General features: G+C 44.4%; 1 protein-coding gene across 1 annotated transcript in view; it reads left to right on the top strand.

Annotated features, from left to right (window-relative positions):
* Window positions 1-27,166, top strand: part of sorcs1 (sortilin-related VPS10 domain containing receptor 1) — a 108,501-nt gene that overhangs the window by 24,323 nt on the left and 57,012 nt on the right. The window contains exons 2-3 of the mRNA XM_088006824.1: window positions 10,086-10,153; window positions 22,320-22,419. Coding sequence (XP_087862950.1) covers window positions 10,095-10,153; window positions 22,320-22,419 — 159 coding nt within the window. The 5' untranslated portion in view covers window positions 10,086-10,094. The remainder of the gene's footprint in view (window positions 1-10,085; window positions 10,154-22,319; window positions 22,420-27,166) is intronic.

Raw genomic sequence — 27,166 nt, 5'->3', positions numbered from 1 at the left:
ACATGAACCCAGAGAGAACCCGGCCATGCACAGAGAGAACATGAACCCAGAGAGAACATGAACCCAGAGAGAACCCGGCCATGCACAGAGAGACCATGAACCCAGAGAGAACATGAACCCAGAGAGAACCCGGCCATGCACAGAGAGAACATGAACCCAGAGAGAACATGAACCCAGAGAGAACCCGGCCATGCACAGAGAGAACATGAACCCAGAGAGAACCCGGCCATGCACAGAGAGAACATGAACCCAGAGAGAACCCGGCCATGCACAGAGAGAACATGAACCCAGAGAGAACATGAACCCAGAGAGAACCCGGCCATGCACAGAGAGAACATGAACCCAGAGAGAACCCGGCCATGCACAGAGAGAACATGAACCCAGAGAGAACATGAACCCAGAGAGAACCCGGCCATGCACAGAGAGAACATGAACCCAGAGAGAACCCGGCCATGCACAGAGAGAACATGCAACCATGCAGAATCCAACCCAGTTATAATGAATCTGAAGTAACAACATGTATGAATCACCAGCTGACGTAACGTTACGTCAGCTGCCGCTCTGCTGTGCATGTCATCCTCAGAATGTTGGCTAAAAAATCTTATTCTCTTTAAATTATTTACAATTAGGCTAATAAAATAATCTACAGCTAGCCTCCAGCACAGCTCACCAATCTTCGCTTTGGTCAAACGTTGCTGAACGGCCGACAGAATGACCAGCTGATGGAACATCCTCTACCGGTCTAAAGGACCAGCAGCTCTGGTGTTTTCAGTGAACGCCTCTTACAAAGTCAGAAGAATAATGTTCATATAGTTCATCAGTAAGTCTGATTAGTAAGATGCCATCAGATGTAGCATCAGGGCGAAGCTGCAGGTTTAACTCATTTGTGGACCTTTTGTGACCCCCGACTGCAGGATAAGAATGGTTGATATTTGACCCAAGTGGAGCTGATGAAAACTTTAATACGTTTTAATGATGAGATCATCTTAAATGAATAATGTTAAGTACAATTCAAGATGTTAATCTTTTATTAGACATTTTAATATCAGTGGCCACAGACATTCAGCAACCCTTTACTCAACAAACCTTATTAAACTTTACTAAAGACAGTCAGGATTTTAGGAGAAGTTCTCATTTTTCTTGCTGAGATTAAACTAAAAACATTTTCTAAACCAACGAAATAAAAAACTTCGACTAAAATAGTTAGAAACCTGCACAGCTTTCAGTTGCTAGGAGTTACTATGAGTTCTTCTTTTCTATTTCAGAAAATATTGCATGTTTACAAAAATGAAAGACTAACAATAAAGTTATTGAGCATTTTATTTGGAAATAAACATGGCCCCTCAGTGCTTTCAATTTGGTGATTTTTACAGGGAAATCAAGAGTTTCTATGAAAAAATTGTAAATAAGTTTTTTACGGAGAAGTTTTAAGCGAGTGTTGAGCCTGCAGAGACGACGTGCTGTAAATAAAGAGAATATTTGCTGAATGTGAAGCGTGAAGGGAGCCGGATGAATTACTGCTTTGCACCTGCATGTAAAGATTCCTGGATTCTTGTCGACACATTTCCACATCAGTTTCCTGCAGATAATTCCCAGGAACAGGCGGCGCTGAAACAAAACGACGTGGAGGGCTTTGTAGTTCAGACATGAAAAAGAGATGTAATCATCGTGTACAACCACATCTCTGCATACTTTTTAATACTTATTACCGGCACACATCTTATTAATGACTTCCTTAAGCCTTTTAAGTGTTCAAATGCTTTCTGCAGCTCCACATTTCAGAGATCAGGCTCTTAATTGCAAAAACGGTCACAGTGAATCCATCCAGCGTAGCGTGGAGGGAAATGTGCGCGGTGCAAAGTGGGTTAACAAGCAGTTAGGAACAGCATATGGCTGCAAATCAAGGAATATGAAAAAGCTGCGCCTGCATCATCATCAGAAAAAAGCAAACAAAAAGGCAGCAGCAAACAACAGTGACAGGTCTGCGGATCAAAGCGGCGGCTCATGGAACCGGAGCTGCAGGTAGGTGCAGAAGCTGCCGAGTTGTTCAGTATTCCACCAGCGTCGCTGCAAACCCCACATGGCCCAAAATAATCTGCTCCAATGCATCAGAAAATGGAGGAACGTTCGTCCTTCTCTCATCAGCGAAAAAACAAAGAGGAGGAAGTAAATTGACGGCATGGTGTAAGTTTCTGGCAGCATCTCTGTGCGGTGATTACAACTGAAAGAGATCAGGCTGCAGAAGACGGATCATTTACTAATAAGCAGCTCTGATTCCTGCGGCCGGGATGCAGAGGAAGCTCCTGGGGCCGCGCGCCCTGACAGGCCTTGATCAATCTGCTTTCCAATGAAGATGCATTATTTTTAGATATGTGACAAGCAGAGGAAAACTCTGCTTCCCAGGCATGTTTCACTTTTATATTAGCAAGAGGCACAAGTGGTGCATTTTCCACAGGAAGATGTGACAGGCTAATCCACAGAGAGGAGTGTTCTTGCCTCAGTGATCCCCCACCCCCTCACAGTGAGCATGACAGTTGGAGCTATCTCCAAACGTCAGCAGGTAGAACTTGTTTGCATCATTATATATGAGCGCGCTGCCCTGTTTGTGCTCACAGAATTCATTTTGCAGATTAAAAGGAAAGTGTGAAACAGATTCATTAGGTGCTCCTGTGTGTCAGCAGCTCTGAGCTCCTGCAGGAACGAAACCGGATCTGTCCCCTGGAGAAATCTGGTCTCACATGATTACAGAAATGAGACGTGAGGAAAACAAATAGTTTGCGATGCCCTGCAGAACCTGAACCTGACATTAACCCCCCCTCCGTTTGGGAGAGTCGGCGTGTGTGTGTGTGCGTGTGTGTTTGCGGTTTGTTTGGCTCCTCGCGCCCCAGGAGATGGTAATTGTTGCTTGTATATGCATGTTGGGGAATTTTGATCCGTGGTGATATTTTCTTTCCTCCATCCAAGGACAATTACCAGAGAGTACAGCAGATATCCGTGTTTGCTGGCAGCAAAGGCAAAGTTTGGATTAAAGAGAAATAAAAGGATACTTTAAATATGTGGAGCTTTGCACAGACACAGTTGTGACTGATCCGCACCTCGAGCTGAGGCTTTTCTCTGCATGACTAATATATCTGTGCTCTTTCCTTATGCGTTTGCAAGCCTTCTTGAACATCCTCCAGAGACACGTCTCCTCTTTGAACTGCGCTCTTCATCCATCAGGACCATGTCCACTGCAGAAGCTGCACCACTCTGGCTTCTCAGCGCAGAATAAATCAGCTTTTGATGGTGCGGTCATGCTCTGAACCAGACGGGAATGAAAGGCAACGGCAGCGTAAATAAACTGGGATGCTGCCGGTGTTGTGTTTTAAATTTTCCCCCGGTGCCGTGCAGCAGGTGAGCTGATGCAGTTTGCTTTCATTAGGAGAGAGGAAATGGCTGCATAACAGAAATCACCGTAAATCACTCTGCTTGAGCTGATGCACATAAATGGTGCGTTTTGAAAGTAATGTACTTCCACTTAGAGGGGCTTCTTTTGTGGCTGCTCTGTGAGGCAGGGAGCGGCCAGGACAGCAAAAATATCTGGATTGGAATCATATTCAGTGGAAATGTTACAGTAAAGGACCAATTTAATGTGTATATATATTTAATAATAGCTTGGTCTCCTCAGAGGTAAAAGGTTTGGGGTTCAGATCTCACCTGATGGATTTAATATGCATGTAGCTGCAGAGTTTTTCATGCTGTGGCTGTATGTTAACATACTGTTCAGTTTATTCATATAGTGCACTTTAAAAACTAATTTCAATCCACATCCCAGTTGATCCTGGTTATCAAACAGTTAAAAGTTTCTGTGTAATGAAGCCCAGCAGAGCCTGGAGCCGTCTCTCCTGGACAGAAACGAGCGACAAGCTCCTGGTGTACAGCAATCCCTCATACTGAGCATGCATGAAGCGACAGTGGAGAGGAAAAACTCTCCTTTAACAGGAAGAACCCTCCAGCAGAACCAGAACCGGAACCAGAACCTGGCTCAGTACAAACTGGTCTGTCACAGCTGACTGGAGGTTTACATGATAAACACACAAGACAAACATTTGTGGCTGTTGAGAGGAAGAGAGCCGTAAACTCCTGAGTCTGCATGCATTTGGTTCAATCTGCTTTGAGAAACATTCCCAGAATTCCCAGAAGGATAAAAAATCCACACGATAAAGTCTGCATGCTGCAGAAACTTAAACCGTTTTTAATAAACCAACTTCTGTTGTGACGTTACAGTGGACAGTCTGGATGCTCAGAAAGTTCTGGGCAGCTTCTTACGAAGTAACAAGGTAACAAACTTTAGTTTCTTTGTTAGCTGGACCCGGAGTGTCAGGACCGACCGGTGGTTCTGAAGCTGCTGTCCACATTCACATCTAATTTGACACCATGTGAGAAACTCTTACAGCATTTTTCACACGAAGCTTTGTTTGGAGCAAACAGTCTGCATCTCAAAGTGCCACTTCCTGTCAGCTGCTGTGCAGAAACATGGCAGCTTTCTGCATGTGGGCCGACGTGGCGGGTTTGGTTCTGATGAGGTCTGGTTCCTAATCGCTGCTGCAGTTCGCAGCGTCACATCGCTAAACTTTTGGAATTACAGTTTGCACTAACATACAGAAACAAAACTTTAAAAGCTGTTTTCCCTGTTTCCATAAAACTGTATTTCTTTGATAAAAAACTGGAGAAACTGATTTATTTATTAGAAATGTCATAATTTAAAGAAGTTCATATCTACTGAACAGTTTTCACATTTTGTCAAAAACAGAAACTACTTTTTATGGGATTTTTATGTGATAAACCAAAACGAAATGGTGCATAGTTATGAAGTAAAGGATACATGATGCATGGTTCTTTATGTTTTTACATAAAAATCTGAAAAGTGTGGCATGTGTTGGCACTTCCTCCCAGTTTCAGCTCATCTGGGTTTCCAGCTCTGCACAGGACTGAACCTCTGGGCCGTTCTTCTCTGAAACGGATCAAAGTCTGGATGTGGATATCTGTGAACGTCAGTTTTCAATTATTGCTAAGGATTTCAGTGTGGACTTTGACTGGGCCATTCTGTCACAGCATTAAGCTTTGGTCTGATTAACACACAGCCTGTCAGTCTGAGTGGACGTACAGGTTGGTAGGTCTCCAGTTGGTCCATCGTGTCTCCAGCTGTGTCTCTTATCCTACAGACTAGCCAGCAGCAATTAGCAAACACCTGGTGGAACGTCTCATGTGCTGAGCTCGTATGAGCTGCTTGTCAGTGCAACATAATGAAACCATCAGAAGCTTAACAGAGAAACATTTTTCTAATGATGTGCTGAAGACAGAGTGTCAGAGAGACCGGGAGCTTCTTAAAGAGACAGAGACCCAATTTAAACCATTCAAGTCAAATGTCTTTGAAGTCATATTTAATTGATTGTACTATAAAATGGAACATACATGTATGTATGGGGCTGTATAAGGATGGAGTCAGACTTTCACCTTTTCTGTGACTCTGAGCAAAAGTTTACTGGATGAAAAAATCTGAATATTTGAGTCTGGATCTTTGCAAAACGTGTTGGAAGATTGGTTTTGTCTTTCTGATGCCTTCATGCATCAGAAGTGAGTCGGCCTGTGGAGAGGTATCCTCCACAGAGCCTGTCTGTGTATTTACAGTACGGAGCCTCCGGGCCCAACTGGCACCGCCAGTGAGGAACATATGCACCTTCCAGTGGGAGCCCATCTGACCGGGCCGCTGGCTGACGACCGCCTGCTTCTCTCCATATGCAGCCGACAGACGGCCAGAGCAGACTCTGCCCTTCAGTCAGAGAGACTTTACTGCGGCCTTTCACAGGTCGTTCCTCTGAGCCTGGAGCCGGAGAGCTGTGTGTCGCTCTGATCTGGAAAACCTTACACACCTGCTCACCTTTACCTGCACCCAGACATGCTAACGACTGGCTCAGAGTTGTTAAAGCCGTAATTGCCCCATTACCCTCACCTTCAACCTGCTTTTCTCACAAACACACGTCGACTCGCAGAGGAGGATGTGATGTGTGAAGGAAATAATGAGTGGAGGACGAAAAGAGAAGCTGAATGCTGGGAATGTAGCCTCCAGGTGGGACGCTAAGTGGACCCGGTTGGTCATTAGCATTAGCATGCACGGTTCTGACTTTAAGGTGATTGTCCCCCTCCGTCCCCAGGCTGACTCCTGATCAATGCAGGGTTACGGGTCTTTATTCGGGTGAATGTTCAGAACACCGAGTCCCTGCCGGCCCGACACCGACCCGTTTCCATGGCGCCGGCAGGGTTTCAGGGGCTGCAGATGTTGGCGCATATTTAATAAGCCTGATCACTGGAGCCCCCGACCTCGCCGTGTAATTCCTCTACCCAAGTTGCATCTGTTCGCCGTGTTCTCACTGCGGCCTCATGCTGGCGCAACAGTTTCACAAAGTCACACAAGTCATGGAGTGACTGGCTGCTGCTGCCACGGCAACAAGCAGGGCGATGCGGAGGGGAACTGATGGACGCAGGTTTCCAACTCCATCAGTGTTTAGTTTTGTTGAACAGTCAGAGATAAGAACACAGTGATGCACTGAGTGGGCAGTTTCAGACTGACCACTGCAGCATCTTACCCAGAACACCTGCAGGTCATCAGATAACTAACTGGCAGCGCGTCCCTGTGGATCTCCTGGATCTTATCAGAGTAAACTCGGAACAGTCGGGATCCAGTTTCCTCTCAATATTTTCCTGCATCTTCAGCTTCAAACACTTCCAGTCACAAAGTAAACACACCGCGCCGCGTTCACTTTTACGCTCCGAGCCAAATAAGTTGTTTCTGCCTCGGCTTGTTTCCCCGAAGACTTGGGCTGACCCACTTTCACTCATCCCGCTCACCTTCAGGGCATCAACCGAATCCAGAAGATTTTCCCAGCAGTGTTTGGAATCAATGGGATATGATTAAGTAATGAGTCTGAAACAATGAGGATAATTTTAAACAGCCGCAGTGGCAGCAGCTCGCTGCAGCTGTGGAGTCTGTTCACAGAGAAGACCTCTGGAACATTTCTGATTAACACATGGATATGATTGATTAGATTAAAAGTAGATTTTATGTTGAATGTTTGACAGTCAGGTTGGAAACAGCAACAAGGAAGTTAAGGTGAACGTTTTGCTCCAACATCTGACTTTATCTTCAACCTCTGAATGGAAGAAAAGCTAAATGAAGACAGGATCCGATACGTTGCATCTGACACACTGAACGAAATATTAGGAACCGTTTTAACAAACCTTAACAAGGCTGACGGCCAGTAAACCCCCCAGAAATCAGTAACCTGATTATTATTCTTCATAAATGTTTATCAGGTTCTCAAACTTCATTTTTAAAGTTCTAACTTCCTCTGACTGGTTATGTGTGTCTAACACTGTGACCCGCGTCTGATTTTTGAGAATTGGAGAGTCTGAACACATCAGTTCTGATCAATTCACACCTAAAAAAATTTAATTTGATTCAACTTTTACATCATTGATGTGAGACATGAGTCATAATTCATAAGAAGCCAGATGTGATTAAATCCAGATTTCATTTATTTCTTTATTTCAAACTGGTTTTTAAAACAAGAAAAGAAGAAACCAGTAGGACAGAGAAACGTGGTTCATGTTTCTCTGTGCATAACGATCAGAAATGTGTCATTAAAAACCATGTTGCAGTATTTATATACCTGTTCAATATACTGTGCTAAAGAACCAACAAATAAATATTAAATAAACAAAATTATTACAAACTGAACCTCAGGACAAGACAGTTTAGACACTGACTGAAAAGCAGGATTACAAACCTATGAGAGAAATCTGTAGCTGCTTCCATTAACAGTTTCATGCATATTTTTGAAGTTTCACATTGGAAATTGTTGATGGAAACAGCAAAGTTTGAAATAACTCCCTGAATTTTGCTGAAATGTTTGAACACTTGTTTGCTGTTGCTTTGCTACTTGTTGTTTACTGCAGCCATGCGTAGCGTCAACATCTGAAGAAATTAAAGTCTGCGTATCCTGGCTGATTCACTCCAGACCACTGGATGGAAGCATGTCCAATTTGGATTTTCTGTTTTGCAACATTTTAAAAGTTGGCCCAAAATTCTGCTGCTGTGGCGTCGACGTTCAGGATCCTGCAAAGGAATCAGATTTCAGCAAAGAATCAGAAATGAGCATCAGGAGCTGCTGTGTGAACACAGTTTAAACATGAAGTGTTGAGAGCTCTGTTTAAATTGATCAACCTCCATATTTTTAATAATTCAGAACCTAAAGTGCTTTTCTAAGTGACATTTAATGAGTTATTTTTACTAATATGGACACAAACTGGTGGATTTTTCATCTTCACACTAAAATAATAGGAGCCATTTTCCATCTTTTGAAAGTATTTATGCTCTGAAGTGTTTCTAAAGCAGCAGCTCAGATTTCCTCTCTTCTGCTTTTGGACACAGCTGGTCACAGAGACTCGGTGTTTTCCAACAGAGACAACTTAAACATTTTTCTGAGGAATTAAAAATGTAATTGGAATAATGGGAAAACTCTCCAAGTGATTTCTGTAAAGGTTTAATGTTAACCAGGACTGAGAGCGTCTGTCCTGTTTCTATCGGCTGCATCCCGTCTCCACACGCCTGGATCCCTGGATCAGCTTCCAGTCGTTCTGCACATGCTCAGTAGCGAGTCGTTCATTTGATCCAGGTGTGTTGAGACGGGATGCAGAAACCGACTCCTGAATTCAGGTAAAGTTAAAGTCAAATTAACAAGTTAAAGTTTCTCCTGAAAAAACTGTTTGCATTGTGAATTCCATGGATTTGAGGCAGATGTAGCTGCTTTTATTCAGTGTGTGTGTTTGGGTCTGACTGCTTGAGTCTGGGAGTGTGTTCTGCAGACATCAGAGCCAAAGCAGCAGATTGATGAACAGCTTCAGCCTTCAGAGCCTTCCTGCTCCTCTGTCCTCCACAAAGACCCCATGAACCATCACACCCACTGCTCCTGCTCTAACCTCACCAGTTCCCCCAACCCTCATCAGAAGTTACACAGTCATAAAAAGTCTTATTCCAACTCTTCCCTAAGGCGCACACGTTTTATTATTCCTACTCTAAACCCTCAACATGTGGTTAGAAAATGCTCTAATTGTTCAGAAAGTCTGAAAAGAAAAAGGTGACACCGATGGCAAAATGACAATTGAATCAACAGACAGAGGAGCAAGAACAGATGAGATGCAATAAAGCAGATGATCATTTCCACCAATGAAACAAACTGGGGATTTTTATCCTCTTTGACAGCAAAAATGTAAATGTTTGCATGATGTTTGACTGGAATAAGTTTCCATTTTTATCTGGTTGATTTCCTTTAATCCTGAATGAAAAGTTAAATTTATCCCCAGCAAGTGAGATAAAAACATTTATAGATTTACAGAAGATAAATCTGATGGATAACGTCTGAATTTCTATTCAGCTGTGTGACAGTCTGAGAAAAATATGGAAAACATCAAATAAAATACATCTGTGTGTGTCTGCATCAAGTTGCTGATGGAGTAAAGCATCAAATATAAAAATAAAACTGTTCATGAGTCAAACAGAAGCTGGACGAGTCCGACGTGTTTCTGTCAGTGAAAAACAGGAAAAATTCAAATCCGTTTAATTCACAAACTTTCTGGATAGAAATGTTTCCTCAGACTGGTTTGGTCCAACAGGCTGCCGCTCTGAGTGACGCAGGTCTAGAATGCGTCATCCATGAACGGTGATAGATGAGGGTCAACATGAGAAAAATCTACTTAATTTAACTGGATGATGGATGGAGCTCCAGTTACTCAGATGGACAAAAAGAACTTCCACTTCTACTTGGAACAAAGTTGGAGAGAAAAAAGGCTGAACATTTATAGTCTAATTATTTTAGACCAAAAGGAGAAAGAGGCTGAAATCTGACTCAGCTGATCTGCCTGGGACTCATTTTTTCCTTCCTCACAATGTTCCTTGAATTTGCATCTTTAAATTTCCTGTAAATTTAACGTCTTTATGTGTGAAAGGATAGATTTACATCCTAACTGTTGCCTCTGTTGTCTTGCAGGTAATTCTGATGCTAACCAAACTCTTTGACTTCAACCTCAACAGTGCGACTGAGAGTTCATTATGGAGGTAAGAGTCTGACACGTTTCAGCAGGTCATGATGGGAGCACGTCTGAGTTTGACACAGTAAATTGGTCCGAGGCGCCGCTGAGGCGCCGTCCACACTTCCCATGGCTTTAATCGTGATTTAAAAACGCTCCGGGATCCAGATTCTCACACACTGACAATCACTTAAATGTTTGAAACTTCTGGGGGAAAGTAAAGTCAGAGGAAGATCTGAGGATCATGAGCCCATCAGAACCTGGAGCTGGAGGCTCGTTAGTGGAACCAGTCCAGAACTCTGAACCCAAAACCATCAGCTCAAACTCAGGCTGTGCTCAAGTCATGAACATGTTCAACAAACCTTTTCAGGTCAGTTTTATGACATAAGTTATGAATAAAATCTATATTCTGGAAAACAATCATTTGGATTACTAACATATTTAAAGCTGCTTGTGTCCCAGTGTTTGGGTTTTGGGTTTCTTCTGTGTTTTTCCTTCATTTTCTTGTTCATATCAGTTAAGGTTTGATCGTATCTGTTTCTTGGTTTATTATTTTTTGTTCTTTGTGCCTCTGGATTTTGTTCTTGGCGTTTTTCTTCCCCTCTGACTTGGAGCTTTTTCAGCCTCAGTTCTTCTGCATGTTCATCATTCAGACTTGAACTGGTTCCACCGAGACAAAATAATGAATCTTTAATAAATATTCGATTCTCTGCCAGCTGTCAATCCAAACGCTTATTAAAAACTTTGTTTTCATTTGCCTTTGGCTAAATAATGTTATTTAATGTCCCTTTGAGATTAATTAACCATTTTTGAATAAGAAAAGTTTCTTTTAGTGAAGTGTTTTTGTGGAATATTAGCTAACGTTTATTGTCTTGACTAGAAATGACTTTATTGAGGAAAGTGTTTGAAGGGTTTCTCATCTGTCCTGTGACTGGGAGGCAGCCTGAGGCGGCGCAGACACGCAGCGCTGCGGTGAACGTCGCAGGAGGCCACTCAGCTCAGAGCAGCCAGCCATGATCCCGCATTATCCCGGTAATGGTGCCTCTCCAACGCTGTGATAAATCTAATAACCTGAGAAAACACAGCGCTTCGTAATGGACGGATGATTAAAGGTGTGTGTGGAAAAGCCTGACAGTCCAACAGAAAGACAGACGAGTGAACAGATGATTCACGTTTTTGAGTGAGAGAAGAGTTTAATGAGTGGACGGGACATTAGTAGAAAATTTACAGCCGGGAAGACGGAGCGGCACCTCGGGGAGCGATTCCAGCCTGAAGTAGGCAAAGCTGCATGAGGTAACAGCTTGAAATTTTTCTGCCCATAAATTGATGTGATGGGCGTGAGCATGAATCTGTCAAGCTGCCATTTCTTTATGGACAGCAGTGAAGTCAGCGTTTTAACAAGTAACAACACAAAGTCAGAAATCTCCTCAAACAAATCGTCCAGTTTTCTGTTTGTCTCCAGTTTTACAGATTCAGACTCATTATTGATTTAAAAATTGGCTTTGCTCTCGTAAGCAGGCGGCTCTGGGATCTCAGAGAAATGATCACATCAGAGAATCTGATTCGGTTTAATGTCATCAAATTATTTCATACGTCAACAACCGAACTGGGTTCCAGCAACAGAACATGAGAACAATAAGTCAAAGTAAAGAAATGAATGAGCGTGATGCTATGAATGAAAAGTAAAAGCAAACAGTAAAATGTTGTCTGAAGAATATTGGAACATTAAAACCCGTCCGTCCGTCTCCAGGTCTCAGATCTTCATCCAGGATCAGGAAAAAACTCTGAAAAGTCGTGACTGTATTTCAGTTTTTAGGATCCTTCAACACACAGTGAGAAAAAGGCGAAGCATCATCTATTCAGGATTTTAACACTTTTACAGTGTCTATAAAAAGTATTCAGCCCCTTGGATTCTTTTATTGTTATTACAAATCAATTATGATTAACAGAATTTGGATTTTTTGATAAAAATAAAACCCAACGAAACCTGTAATGTCAAAGTGGAAATTAATTTCTACAAAATATTGAGAAATATATTAAAATATGACAAATATTCACCCCCTCCAGTCAGTATTTAGTATTTGCATCTTTTTGCCGCCGTCCCAGCAGGGAGTCTGTGAGGATCGTCTGGACGCTGCAGCGGCCATGACAGCAGCTGAAGAGCTGAGAGCAGCAGGAGAGTCTAACAGGAAAAGTAGCTTCACTGTCTGAGAACGGAAAGATGATTAAAAGATTGGCCATGAAATTAAAATGATGCAAAACCCAAAATATTCAAAGTTAACAAAAGTTAATAAAAATAGTTGTCTCATCTATTCTCTCCATTTTGGATGGTTTTATTTTGTGAGTGAAAGTCCTGCACTGTCCATCTGCATCATTTACTGGAGTTCCACATTTTTACAATCCTTGATTTCCTGTAGTTGGTCCAGGAAAAATAATGCAGAGGGCTTTAAGTGGCCCGTGAGCCACAGGTTAACCCCCGGCCTCAGAACCGTCTCCACTGCTCACCTCGACATGTAACATGTCCCTCATTCTTCACTGCTTTGAATATCATCCAGATCCTCAAAACTAGTCCGCCATGTTGAGAATATTGGCCGGGTTCCTGTTCGGTGTGACGAACGGCCTGAAAATGTTCCCTAATTAGGGTTTTTGGATCCTCTCACTGTGTTCAACCACAGAGCTGCTCATTTTAAAAATACGTTCATGGTTTAAAAAAAAAAAAGATTTCAGGAGTCGGAGGTGAGCCGTGGATCGTGACGGGCGGCGGGATGATGGAAAGGCATTGCGGATGTGGAGAGGAGGAGGGAAAGCTCTGATTTAGCCAGCTACTCCAGAGCTCCTCTGAGTGAGAGTGCCAGGTTGCATAAATTCATCCTGGCCGACTCATCGCAGCTGCTGCTTGTCTGGAGCGGCGCTGCTGGCGTTTCCTGAGATCCACACATCTCTCTCTCTCTGCCTCTCTCTCTCTCTGTGCCTCTCTCTTTCCCTCTCTCTCTCTCTCTCTCTCTCTCTCTCTCTCTCTCTCGCCCTCCCTCTCTCTCTCTCTCTCTCCCTCTCTCTCTCTCTCTCCCTCTCTCTCTTTCTCTCTCTCTCTCTGCCTCTCTCTCTCTCTCTCTCTTTCCCTCTCTCTCTCTACCTCTCTCTCTCTCTCTCTTTCCCTCTCTCTCTCTGTCTCTCTGCCTCTCTCCCTCTCTTTCTCTCTCTCTCTGTGCCTCTCTCCCTCTCTCTCTCTCTGAATCGTGATGAACCATATTCCCGATGGAGCTTCCTATCAATGTATAGCACTTATAACTGAGACTTTCTAATAAGCCTTTTAATATGCGGCTTCAGACAGAATTTTAATCTGTTTCACGAGGACTAAAAAAGGTTTTTTTTTTTTTTTTGGTTGTGAAAGTTTTTAATGCCTCAGATGTTCCTAATATATCCGGAATCCATTCTCCCCACTGAGCCGTATCGGTGTAAAAGTGCTGATAACATTCCCGTGTCCTTGGACCGACTCATTCCGTCTTTGTGGAGGCCAACACACGGCAGCCTGAAGCCTTTGTCCACCTGCAGCTGCTGTGGAGCGAAAATCCACTCAGTGTGGGGCCAGAGCCGCGGCGCGGTTCACGCCCAGGTGCCTCTGGGCGCCTGACTGGGGTTCGGCCCGGGTTCGGCCCAGGTTCAGTCCAGGTTTGGCCCGGGTTCAGTCCAGGTTCAGCCCAGGTTCAGTCCAGGTTCAGCCCAGGTTCAGCCCAGGTTCAGTCCAGGTTCAGTCCAGGTTCGGTCCAGGTTCGGTCCAGGTTCGGTCCAGGTTCAGCCCAGGTTCAGCCCAGGTTCAGTCCAGGTTCAGTCCAGGTTCAGTCCAGGTTCAGTCCAGGTTCGGTCCAGGTTCGGTCCAGGTTCGGTCCAGGTTCGGTCCAGGTTCGGCCCAGGTTCGGTCCAGGTTCAGTCCAGGTTCGGCCCAGGTTCAGTCCAGGTTCAGTCCGGGTTCAGTCCAGGTTCAGCCCAGGTTCAGTCCAGGTTCAGTCCGGGTTCGGCCCAGGTTCGGTCCAGGTTCGGCCCAGGTTCGGTCCGGGTTCGGCCCAGGTTCAGCCCAGGTTCAGTCCAGGTTCAGTCCAGGTTCGGTCCAGGTTCGGTCCAGGTTCGGTCCAGGTTCAGCCCAGGTTCAGCCCAGGTTCAGTCCAGGTTCAGCCCAGGTTCAGTCCAGGTTCGGTCCAGGTTCGGTCCAGGTTCGGTCCAGGTTCGGTCCAGGTTCGGTCCAGGTTCGGCCCAGGTTCGGTCCAGGTTCAGTCCAGGTTCGGCCCAGGTTCAGTCCAGGTTCAGTCCGGGTTCAGTCCAGGTTCAGCCCAGGTTCAGTCCAGGTTCAGTCCGGGTTCGGCCCAGGTTCGGTCCAGGTTCGGCCCAGGTTCGGTCCGGGTTCGGCCCAGGTTCAGCCCAGGTTCAGTCCAGGTTCAGTCCAGGTTCGGCCCAGGTTCGGTCCAGGTTCTGTCCAGGTTCAGTCCAGGTTCGGTCCAGGTTCGGTCCAGGTTCAGTCCGGGTTTGGCCCGGGTTCAGCCCAGGTTCAGTCCAGGTTCAGTCCAGGTTCAGTCCAGGTTCGGCCCAGGTTCAGTCCAGGTTCAGTCCAGGTTCAGCCCAGGTTCAGTCCAGGTTCGGCCCAGGTTCAGTCCAGGTTCGGCCCAGGTTCAGTCCAGGTTCAGTCCAGGTTCAGTCCAGGTTCGGCCCAGGTTCAGTCCAGGTTCGGCCCAGGTTCAGTCCAGGTTCAGTCCAGGTTCGGCCCAGGTTCAGTCCAGGTTCGGCCCAGGTTCAGTCCAGGTTCAGTCCAGGTTCAGTCCAGGTTCAGTCCAGGTTCGGCCCAGGTTCAGTCCAGGTTCAGTCCAGGTTCAGTCCAGGTTCAGTCCAGGTTCGGCCCATTGGTTCACCAGATCTCCACTCAGATACTCAGTATACTCAGTTTTTTGGTGTTTTGTTTTTTCTCAGTTTCCAGATAAATAACCACATTTTTGTATCAGTCAGAACCTGAGGAAATACAAAATATAGTTTATGGATAATTTTGCTCTTTAGTCGCTTGTGATGAGTAGAAATGAATGTTTTCCATCACTGTTGAGGAATTTTGATCCACCCAAAATTGTTTTAAATCAGCCACAAAGAAGCATTTTATTATGAATGGTCTGTTTAAGGTCATCCCAAGTATCCTAACCCTACTTAAGTTCAGACTTTGACTAGGCCACTCTGAAATTTTCCTTGGTGGTTTTGACTAGTTGGTACCATTGACTTGGTGTGCTTCAGATCCTTGTCCTGATGGAGGAGCTTCTGCTGAAGCCAGAGTTCATGGTTCATTCAGCAGAACGGCAGCTCCAGGCCATCACTCACCTTCAGGGTGACGCTGTTGTTGGAAAACGGTGCTTTAGGCTGTTTTCCCACCTGACAGTCCATTAGACTTGGATCAACTGAATCCTCTCTGTCCTCCTTCGAGGAGGCTGTGGATTCCTTCTTCATGAAATGTAAACAAAAATGTCAGATTTCAGAGGTTGTAAGATTTCCATTTTGTCTTTGGTAAAAGATCACAAACCATTTCTCCAGCTAGCGCTAAACTGGCTCATTTATTTTGGTAGAATTTACCCAGAATGCCCTGCGCTGTAGTCCACTTCCTGCTTTTATTCTTTGACCGAACAGAGTCAGAGGTTTTAGACGGACCAGAGTTTGATTGTAACTATTTTAAGACTCAGATGTCAGAGACTTTTTTTTCCTGTTTTCAAATTTCTTTCGATTGAAGAATGATGTTGATTTTCAAAATCTTTCACCCTATTTCAGACATGTACGTGGCTTGAATAGCTTTATTTTCTAATAACTGAACTAATTTGATTCACATTATTTTGTCTGACCTCAATTTATTTGATAATCTGCAGTATTTAGTTAGGTGAGCTAAGAGAGTAAGAACAGAAGAATTCTGTCGGGGGGTAAATACTTTTTCACTGCATCGTTTCGTCCTTGAAAAATAATCATTTTTCACTTGATGTGCTTTCATCCTCCTGGGATGCGGACAGCGCGCAGCGTTTAAAGTTGCTGCCACAGTAGAAATGCGTCACTGGGTCTTAAATCAGGTTTTCTGTGACAGGAGCCGATCAATAGTCCGATGATGTCACTGCCCAGTGAACCCAGACACCAATGATTTCTGATAAATGGTACCAGTTTCACCCATCAGATGGCAACGCATTCACTCTCCATGGATACAGTCCAGAGTAAACCTGAAAGGTTCCCCAAGGGAAGAAAATTGGTAATATGTTGAGAATATTTTTCTGTTTTCATGGCTTTTTGTAAACTGTGACATTCTCTGAAATCCCTTTAAACAAGATCTTCAGTCTGGATTTAAAGGAATGAAAGGAATATATCAGTCGATGTGAGTGATTGCTATATTTGAAGTCACGCGAGGCGTTTAGGGCCGTCTCCGCTGCATTTTTAGGATTTGCATGCTTTGGGCTTTTTTTCTCTGGCTTTGTGTGAAATGAGAAAAAGCTCCTTGATTGAGCCCCAGGCCTCTGAAAACAAATTAAACCTGGCAGCTCAGAGAAGTCGTTCAAACTTTCAAAGGCAGCCTGAAACGCTAAAATCCTATCCAAGCACAGATTTGTCATCAGTGGTGTGGCCGACATTAGAATATATTCACGGTCCTCTGAGGACGATGTGGATTTACCAGTTTAAATCGATTTACAACTCTGTAAACATAAAGTGTCCCTGGCTGGCAGAAGAAAATCCAGCCCTGCTGTTCTGTGATGAAGGTTACAGCTGCATCACCTGGAATCAAATATTTAGAGGAAACTTCATTTATGTTAGTAATTTATTCTAAAAAGTGAAAACTCATACTATGTAAATTAATTATTCAAACATTTCAAGGTTTTGTTCATCTTCTTGGGACTCCAGGATTTGCATCAATATTTGGTTTGTGTAATTATTAATTATGACTACTAAGTTATTAATAATTTCATTAATAATACATTGGAGTTCCTTTAATTTAATTGGTGGTACCACCAGAATATCAGGAATTAGCCAAATATGTTAGTCTCTCATGAAGGAATGAATTGTGAATGTTTTCATTGGCCTTGCTGCCTTCCTGCGTCTGGACTTCCTCCCATTAACTTGGATTGCTCTGGTTGGATGTCAGCTGGGCCAATCAGAGAACAGAAGGATAAGTTGTGGAGGATGATGGTGATGATTTTCTGAGCTGTTTTAGAATCACAGTCTGCCTGTATAGGTTGTAGTTTTATCGATGGCAGCGGAGGAAGTGCAGAAGCCGTTCAGTCTGTGCTGCTCACGCCTCAGCATGTTGAATGAACATCAACAGGCGCCTCGTTCGGATTGGCACTTCCACAGATGGCTGTTCACAGAGCAGTCAAGTTCTGGTAAACGGCATAGCGTTGAATGGGCGTATTACATACGTTGTGGCCAGATGTTAGCATTAGGTGAAATTTAATTCATTAACAGAAGCCACGCCTCCAGGAAGCAATCGCTTCTGAACAGCCACGGGTCCAGACTGCCTTCACGAAGCAAAACGTAGAACAATGGGCTGGATTTTATCAGACTGGGTTTCCATCTACTGTAAACAAGAACAGCTGACAGTAAGAAATGTTAGAGATTAAAATATAGCGCAGTGTGTGTATTTACTTTGTACAACATATTTTAATAAGATGAGTCTATTCATTTATTTCTACTGTAATTTGTCTAGATGTACTTGAATGTGCTGAAAATCCTGCAGGATGACCTGGATCACAGCTGAGTTCAGGAAGTTAAAGCAGGTCTCGTCTGGTTGTTCGTCTCTCTGAAGATAAAAATAGAAGTGCTGTGTTTCCTTTATTCAGGTCAGGAGAAGAAAAACTGACTCCAATACACTGACCCCCATAAATATAACTAGCACTGGAGAAAAATGCAGCTTCCTTTACTTATTTACCCGTATCAATAAAACTCATCCAGCCACTCGGCTCTGAAGCCAATGTGTCAACTTTTATCTGAATCTCTACAGTTTAAACATTTTTCTGCTCTTGATGACTCATTTTTCAGTCTGAATGTGATGTTTAATCTTTAGATAAAAAGAAGTTCAGGAAATGTTTTCAAAGAAAACATATTCTTTTGGAAGATATTAATCTTGAAACAATTCCACTATAACTGTGCAGAAGATGTGGAGGATTTAGGTGGTCGTCAATCATCGCTGCCTCAGTGATTTCTTCAAAGATGTATTCTGGAGTCTGAATATCAATGAGTTTTAGTTTTTACTTGCATAAAGTTCCTTCAAACGCAGCATGTAAACAGCCTCCACCTGTCAGATCAGGTGTAAGGTTCTAGTAAACAAGAGAGCGCTGCTAATTAACCTTCATCCCATGGGGAACGCTCAACTTCTTGAAGTTTCTTTCAGTGGTGAAACACAAGGAGGAAGACTAGACAAAATGCAGTCTCATTAGAATCAAATGTTTTATATGCATTCAATTTATAAAACTTAACTTTTTATTCTGTACAATTATGTAAAGAAGTTTTGTTTTTTACTTTAATGTGCCTGTAAATGTGGAGACCTTCTGGTGACCCAACACTGAGCAGTCAGCTCCAGATGGAGTTAACCAGCTAACTGTTTGACATGATCAGAGGAGTGTAACTTTACTAGTTTAGCTATTGGCAGGTGGTTTATAGATACTGCAGGTCGTCTGTGTAAGCTGCCTGGTTCTCTGCTGGTTCTTTCTGTTATTCTGCTCCATTTTCCTGCTCATCCTGGGTTTTCTCCTGCAAGAGCTCCTTATTATTTTTTACTAAAACTCTTTGCCACAGTCCGTCTCTGCACTGGGCTCCTTCGTTAACCACAAAACGCTGGAGTTCCTTCAGTTCCTCCTCTTCATCCCTGAAACAGTTCCCCCTCCCAGCGTCTCGGATGTTCACCATGTTTGGTAGCATCGATGTGCAGCAGCTGATCTCTGGTTAGGATGAGCAAGACGACACTTGGTGGAGTAGGAACCGTCTTACTGGTGCAAACCTAAGAGTTTCCACAGCTTAGAACACAAAACGTTGATGAATCTGCTGCCATAAAATAAGACAGTCCAGCATCTTCGTCATGTCAAATAACACGAAGAGTAGAGAAACAAAATGTTTCACTTCTATGCTGTGCAGTAACAAAGATCCCAAAACATTGACTTAGTTGTCCTTAAGCCACTTTATAACTGGTTTGGTGGTATGATGGACCATTGTCCAATTAGAAGACCTATTTGTGGTCAGCCTTTTACCTCTTGGCTGATTTAATGAGATGTTTTAATGAAAATCACTTGGCAACATCCTGCTATCATCACCTGAACAAGCTCTTTGAGAAAAGTTAAAATGTATTTTAAAAACAGAAAAATCAGTCCAGTTGGCGTCCTGTTTTCCAGGAACTGCACAAGTGATCATCTCAGTGCTTTACAGAAAAATGGAAAAAGAACACATTAAGTTTTTATACTTAATCAAATAATAAGTGTGTCTAATAATTATTCATATGAGCTAGATCTCTCTGAATTCTCCTTAGGTGTGTGTGTGAAGATAGGCACCAGAACCCCTCATGACCCCTCATGACCCCTCGTGGGATAAGTGTGTCAGATAATGGATGAATGGATAAACTTGAGCTACACCTCCATAAAAACTAAGGTTTCTGTTCTGAATGATCTGAAGTCCGATCTGTTCAGGTTCTGTGATCCAGAGCAGCTAACAAGTATTTCAAGTTTTCCTTTAGGAAATTGGATCATCAAACCTAAAAGTTGTATTTTAAATCTGCCAATTGTAATATTAAATGTTTCTATTGCCATTTTTAACAAAAAAAAAAAAATCTAATTAATTATAAATCTCCTGTGGGATTGAAAGGAAAAATGCAAAACCTGACAGGAAACTCAATAGCGGGTCATTGGAGTACATTTAAAATGTCCATTAAGTTCAGGAATGATAAATGGACAAAAGGCAGATTAATAAAAACTAAACAAATGAAAAAGCCACAGAAATAAACTTTAATTAAAGCTTTAAGTAGCCTCGAGCAGCCTTCGCAGCTCAGCGCCGCTCCGGCCTATTGGCCACCGCAGGGTCCCAGCACCGCCGCCCGCCAGCGGCTCTCGCTCAGCTCCCGCACCCGTCCGCCAGGCCGTACTCATCGATGAGTTCTGCAGCGCTCCCCAATGATGCACCAAAAATCTGGTGCAGATCGGCCGATGTAGCGAGGAGATATAGCGGTTTCATTAACCTAAGGGGCGCAGTGGAGTCAAATTACAATGTAATGCTATTGGGCTCTTTAGAGGTTCACCAGAGTCAATCATAAAAAGTCTGGTGCAAATCGGATGATGCATGTGTGAATTAGAGACGATCGTAGATATATGGGGAGCATTGCTATTCGCTATTTAGCCACGCCCACACAGTTCAGCCAACATTCACAGAGGTCATCATGTCATTTTATTTTAGTTGGCACAGCATTCAACCCATTTGAATCATAGAGTAAAAATAAGACACCCAGCAGAAAAAACAGGTGACTTCCTGTTGGAAGGGGGTGGGGCTTAGGTGATGTCATCAGTTGACCATGTTACTGTGATCAAGGCTGGTCTATAATGAGACATGGAAAGTCTGACCTGGCATTTGGAAGTTATTGCACATTCATGTTGGAGAAAAGTCAAAGTTTGACACTTAGCCACGCCCACATGCTTTGATGTACGAGAGATCTTTTGATAACTTTTCATCTACAATGTCTCAACAGTGTGCTGAGTTAGTTTGAAGTCTGTATCTCAAAAGCTGTAAGAGGAGTTCAATCAAATGTGATGTGTATGAAAAACAGGAAATGGCGGGTTTGATCCAAAATGGCCGACTTCCTGTTGGATTTGCACCATGGGTCCAAGAGACTTTTTTGTACGTCCTGACAAGATACACATGTGTACCAAGTTTCATATTTCTAGGTTAAAGCATGGCTTGGGGCTGATCATTTAAAATATTCTAGGGGGCGCTGGGGAGAAATTAGGCCACGCCCATCAACAACTGTTGTGTCAAAATTGTGGAATCTAAAGCCAAATGTATAGCAATGGCGTTACAGGTCACTTCGCCACGCCCACCTCCTCCATCAAAAACAAACGGGGTTGGAATCCACATTACACCATGTTTTCTGTCTGTAGACACAGTTTCATCTTGATTAGGTCAAAGGGGTCAAAAATGGACCGTTCAGAGTAAAACATGACATTTCCTGTTTTCAGGGGGCATGGCCTAAGTGATGTCATCATTTAGCCATTGGGTATTGTAGGGCACCCGATGATGATCAATCACTGAAAGTTTGGTGCCTCTCTGAGTTATAACAGTTTTGAGTTTCATGGCAAGTAGGTGAACTTTGACCCCTGGTATCACCCCTTCAGCATGCACGAAAACTCACCATTTTGATAACTTTTAATCGGCCATGCCTTATGAACGATCTGACCGAGTTTGAAGTTTGATCAAATGCGACGGCTGTAAACGGCCAAAATGGGGTCAAAATCACAACTTCAATCCAAAATGGCCGACTTCCTGTCATACTTCCACTATGACATTAATTGTAAATTCTGAGCATCTTGGGGAGCTCTACAAGTGTACCGAATTTCAAGTCTCTACAATGAAGTAAGTTAATAGGAAAGGGTCTTTTGAAAGTTGCTAGGTGGCGCCGTTGAGCCATTTCTTTAGTGATTTTTGCGACGACCTTAAAAAACGTAATTTTCACGCAGACTTGACACGTCCGCCAAGTTTGGTGAGTTTTTGAATATGTTAAAGCCCCCAAAAAGCCAATTTATTTTATGGAAGCATAATAATTTACAGCACAATTTCAATAGGCCTTTGCAGCGCTGAGCTGCTCGGGCCCAATCATGTTTTTATTGACTGAATTACTTTGATGGATTTAAACATTTGTGACAAAAAAAGCCAAACCGAATATCTTTCCTTGGCGCTGTGTATAAATGACCTCCTGAAAGTTTAACCTCATCCATGTTATTTGTTTTGACATGAATCTGTGTTGCTAACCAACGTGTCGTGTCTCGGCGTTGTCCGTCTTTAAGGTGCAGCTGTTTGACCTCCTGCTGGGTTTTCACTCTGAAACCAAACAGGAACTTCGTCTCATCTGAGCCTCTTCCTGCTCTCGCTCTGCCGTCTCTGCAGAAAATGTTTAATTGCAACTAGTAATTCACCAATCTGCTCACCAGACCTTTCTGATTAAATTTCAGGTCAACTGACTATGGAGCAACGTACCAGAAGCTGAACGACAAAGTGGGAGCGAAGACGATCCTCAGCTACCTGTATGTGAGCCCCAACAACAAGAGGAAGGTGAGGCTGTTTGCTCTCAGTCCAGTTTGTGTGTCAGAGCTGCTCTTGTCTGCTGCTCAGCTCCGGTGACAGACTGTGAAATGTCATTTACAGCTGATTGTGCTGATGTCTGACTCGTTGTTCTGGGTTGTCAGGAAGACGCTCAGAACAGACCTGATTGTTTGTTCACATGTAGATCCCACTGAGACTCGCAGGACGAGCTGTTCATGCTGATGAAATGGAAATCATTTGATTGGATGTTTGAGGTTTTTGTCATGCAGCGGTTAAAACCATCTGTTTTTAGTTTTATTCTAATCATGTGGGTTAAAAACAAAGCAGGAACAAAGGAGATGACAGAAACCCTGGAGGATCTGGCAGTGATGTGGGAAACCCTCAGGACACAACCAGAGAGGTGGTTACTGGTGTTACTGGTGTTACTGGAAGTTAGAATGAAGAGGTAAAGACCAAGAAGAGCACTAACAATCTAACTAAAGCACAACCAAGAAAACCTTAACATCATGATGCATTCATGCCTTTAATTTTAACTTTAATGATGAGAAAAAGAAACAAATTAAATTTTTATATATATGAAACATAAACACTGACTCATCCTTCATACTGCTGAAGGATAACATCCTAAATATGGCTTATAAGTTTAATTACTGATTTATTTATGCACTTATTTAAAACCCTGGGTGTTTATTCACTTCTTTATGTACAGGCAGATAAATTAAATACTGATTTGTGCTCATTTTGCAGTTCTGCTCACAAGTACAACAGAAACATTTGATGTCTTCCTGTTGTTGGTTCTCAGATCTGCAGATCAAATCTGGACTTCTCAACGAAAAGTCATTTTCAGTTTTTAGACAGAAGGAGATGCTGAAAACTATTTACAGTTTATTTCAAGTATTTGATTTTGTAAGTTAACTCTCCTGAAACCATCCCAATCCTTCTGTGGATGATTTCGGTCCTGATGTAAACGGCCAGAGCCACATCAACACTCTGTAGTCAGACGGAGCCAGAGCTCACCCCTCCCTGCTGTAGATTTGGTACTTTTGCCCAGAAACATGAAGGAATAAATGTTTGGATGAATGAAATGCTCCATCAGTCAGACAGGAAGCTGAGCAGGTAATTTCTTTCCTCCTGCTAATTAGTGGCCATTTGGAGCTGAACACGGCGGTGTGGTTCCAGACGCTGTGGACGGAATCAGATGGTCCTGGATCCAATCTGCTCTGAGACGTGTGTTTGAAACCGGATCAGATGCTCCATGCAGGATTAAAACAGGAAATGTCCAGAACTCCATTAAATTCTGTCATGTTTTGTAATCCAAGAAAAGAGAAAATGATATCCCAACAGAACCGATCCTGTCCTGCAGCAGAAGTGGAAATAAATCTGATTTGATGAGAATTCCTGTTTTTTCCAGCAGCTTTGGAAAAGCTCTCTGTGCAAATCAGAGGCAGCACATCAGTTATGATGAGTGTTAATGACTTTTTCTCAGCTCTGGTCCATTTAGGGAAAATTAACTCAGGTTCCATTATCACTCTGGGCCATTACAATTCATTTTTACTGTATTTTATGCATGTCCGTTTTCAGTGGACATAATTCTGTAATTATTCCAAATGTTTCTCCCTGACACAACAGCAGCGGTTCTCTCTTGTCCGACCTTGTTGTGTCCATTCAGACTTTCCAGCCTCTGGAGAGTTGAACATCACAGAGTTCAGATCTTTGTTCCCATCATGGATGCAGATATGCTGTTTAAAAAGCTGCTCTGATGAGCTGGACAGCACAAAGACTGCTCCATTATTTTAACTCTCTCTCTCATTTCCCATGAAACCATCTCGGTTGTGTTTCTCCCTGCGTGTCATGAACTGAATTCAATCAAACTGAAAGGCAGAGCGAGAGTAAAAACTCCATTTTTACAAGCTTTTGTTGTGTTTGCGTTGAGAGAGGTGGGACCTCGGCAAAACCACTTAAAAGGCTCAGAAGCTGTTTTAATTAGGCAGAGCTGCAGAGGAACAACAGGAGATCACAACAGCTTCAAGTCCCAAAAAATATCACGCAGAGTCGAGCCAAAACGCCGTCTAAACCCAGACCAGAACCAGACCACCGTCTAAACCCAGACCAGAACCAGACCACCGTCTAAACCCAGACCAGAACCAGACCACCATCTAAACCCAGACCAGAGCCAGACCACCATCTAAACCCAGACCAGAGCCAGACCACCGTCTAAACCCAGACCAGAACCAGACCACCGTCTGAACCCAGAACAGAGCCAGACCACCATCTAAACCCAGACCAGAACCAGACCACCGTCTAAACCCAGAACAGAGCCAGACCACCATCTAAACCCAGACCAGAGCCAGACCACCATCTAAACCCAGACCAGAGCCAGACCACCATCTAAACCCAGACCAGAGCCAGACCACCGTCTAAACCCAGACCAGAACCAGACCACCGTCTAAACCCAGACCAGAGCCAGACCACCATCTAAACCCAGACCAGAGCCAGACCACCATCTAAACCCAGACCAGAGCCAGACCACCATCTAAACCCAGAACAGAGCCAGACCACCGTCTAAACCCAGACCAGAACCAGACCACCGTCTAAACCCAGAACAGAGCCAGACCACCATCTAAACCCAGACCAGAACCAGACCACCGTCTAAACCCAGACCAGAACCAGACCACCGTCTAAACCCAGAACAGAGCCAGACCACCATCTAAACCCAGACCAGAACCAGACCACCGTCTAAACCCAGACCAGAACCAGACCACCGTCTGAACCCAGACCAGAGCAGAGTAGAGCCAGACCACCATCTAAACCCAGACCAGAACCAGACCACCGTCTAAACCCAGACCAGAACCAGACCACCGTCTGAACCCAGAACAGAGCCAGACCACCGTCTAAACCCAGAACAGAACAGAGCCAGACCACCGTCTAAACCCAGACCAGAACCAGACCACCGTCTAAACCCAGACCAGAGCCAGACCACCATCTAAACCCAGACCAGAGCCAGACCACCATCTAAACCCAGACCAGAGCCAGACCACCATCTAAACCCAGACCAGAGCCAGACCACCGTCTAAACCCAGACCAGAACCAGACCACCGTCTAAACCCAGACCAGAGCCAGACCACCATCTAAACCCAGACCAGAGCCAGACCACCATCTAAACCCAGACCAGAGCCAGACCACCGTCTAAACCCAGACCAGAACCAGACCACCGTCTAAACCCAGACCAGAGCCAGACCACCATCTAAACCCAGACCAGAGCCAGACCACCATCTAAACCCAGACCAGAGCCAGACCACCATCTAAACCCAGACCAGAGCCAGACCACCGTCTAAACCCAGACCAGAACCAGACCACCGTCTAAACCCAGACCAGAGCCAGACCACCATCTAAACCCAGACCAGAGCCAGACCACCATCTAAACCCAGACCAGAGCCAGACCACCATCTAAACCCAGAACAGAGCCAGACCACCGTCTAAACCCAGACCAGAACCAGACCACCGTCTAAACCCAGAACAGAGCCAGACCACCATCTAAACCCAGACCAGAACCAGACCACCGTCTAAACCCAGACCAGAACCAGACCACCGTCTAAACCCAGAACAGAGCCAGACCACCATCTAAACCCAGACCAGAACCAGACCACCGTCTAAACCCAGACCAGAACCAGACCACCGTCTGAACCCAGACCAGAGCAGAGTAGAGCCAGACCACCATCTAAACCCAGACCAGAACCAGACCACCGTCTAAACCCAGACCAGAACCAGACCACCGTCTGAACCCAGAACAGAGCCAGACCACCGTCTAAACCCAGAACAGAACAGAGCCAGACCACCGTCTAAACCCAGACCAGAACCAGACCACCGTCTAAACCCAGACCAGAGCCAGACCACCATCTAAACCCAGACCAGAGCCAGACCACCGTCTGAACCCAGAACAGAGCCAGACCACCGTCTAAACCCAGACCAGAACCAGACCACCATCTGAACCCAGAACAGAACCAGACCACCGTCTAAACCCAGACCAGAGCCAGACCACCGTCTAAACCCAGACCAGAACCAGACCACCGTCTAAACCCAGACCAGAACCAGACCACCGTCTAAACCCAGAACAGAGCCAGACCACCATCTAAACCCAGACCAGAACCAGACCACCGTCTAAACCCAGACCAGAACCAGACCACCGTCTAAACCCAGAACAGAGCCAGACCACCATCTAAACCCAGAACAGAGCCAGACCACCGTCTAAACCCAGAACAGAACCAGACCACCGTCTAAACCCAGACCAGAGCAGAGTAGAGCCAGACCACCATCTAAACCCAGACCAGAACCAGACCACCGTCTAAACCCAGACCAGAACCAGACCACCGTCTGAACCCAGAACAGAGCCAGACCACCGTCTAAACCCAGAACAGAACAGAGCCAGACCACCGTCTAAACCCAGACCAGAACCAGACCACCGTCTAAACCCAGACCAGAGCCAGACCACCATCTAAACCCAGACCAGAGCCAGACCACCGTCTGAACCCAGAACAGAGCCAGACCACCGTCTAAACCCAGACCAGAACCAGACCACCATCTGAACCCAGAACAGAACCAGACCACCGTCTAAACCCAGACCAGAGCCAGACCACCGTCTAAACCCAGACCAGAGCCAGACCACCATCTAAACCCAGAACAGAACCAGACCACCATCTGAACCCAGAACAGAACCAGACCACCGTCTAAACCCAGACCAGAGCCAGACCACCGTCTA

Source organism: Poecilia mexicana, unplaced genomic scaffold, assembly GCF_051168715.1.
Source record: "Poecilia mexicana isolate PSO_F unplaced genomic scaffold, ASM5116871v1 scaffold_1, whole genome shotgun sequence".
Taxonomy (NCBI): Eukaryota; Metazoa; Chordata; class Actinopteri; order Cyprinodontiformes; family Poeciliidae; genus Poecilia; species Poecilia mexicana.
The sequence above is the reverse complement of the archived record's forward strand: the minus strand, read 5'-3'. Positions and strand labels throughout refer to the sequence as shown.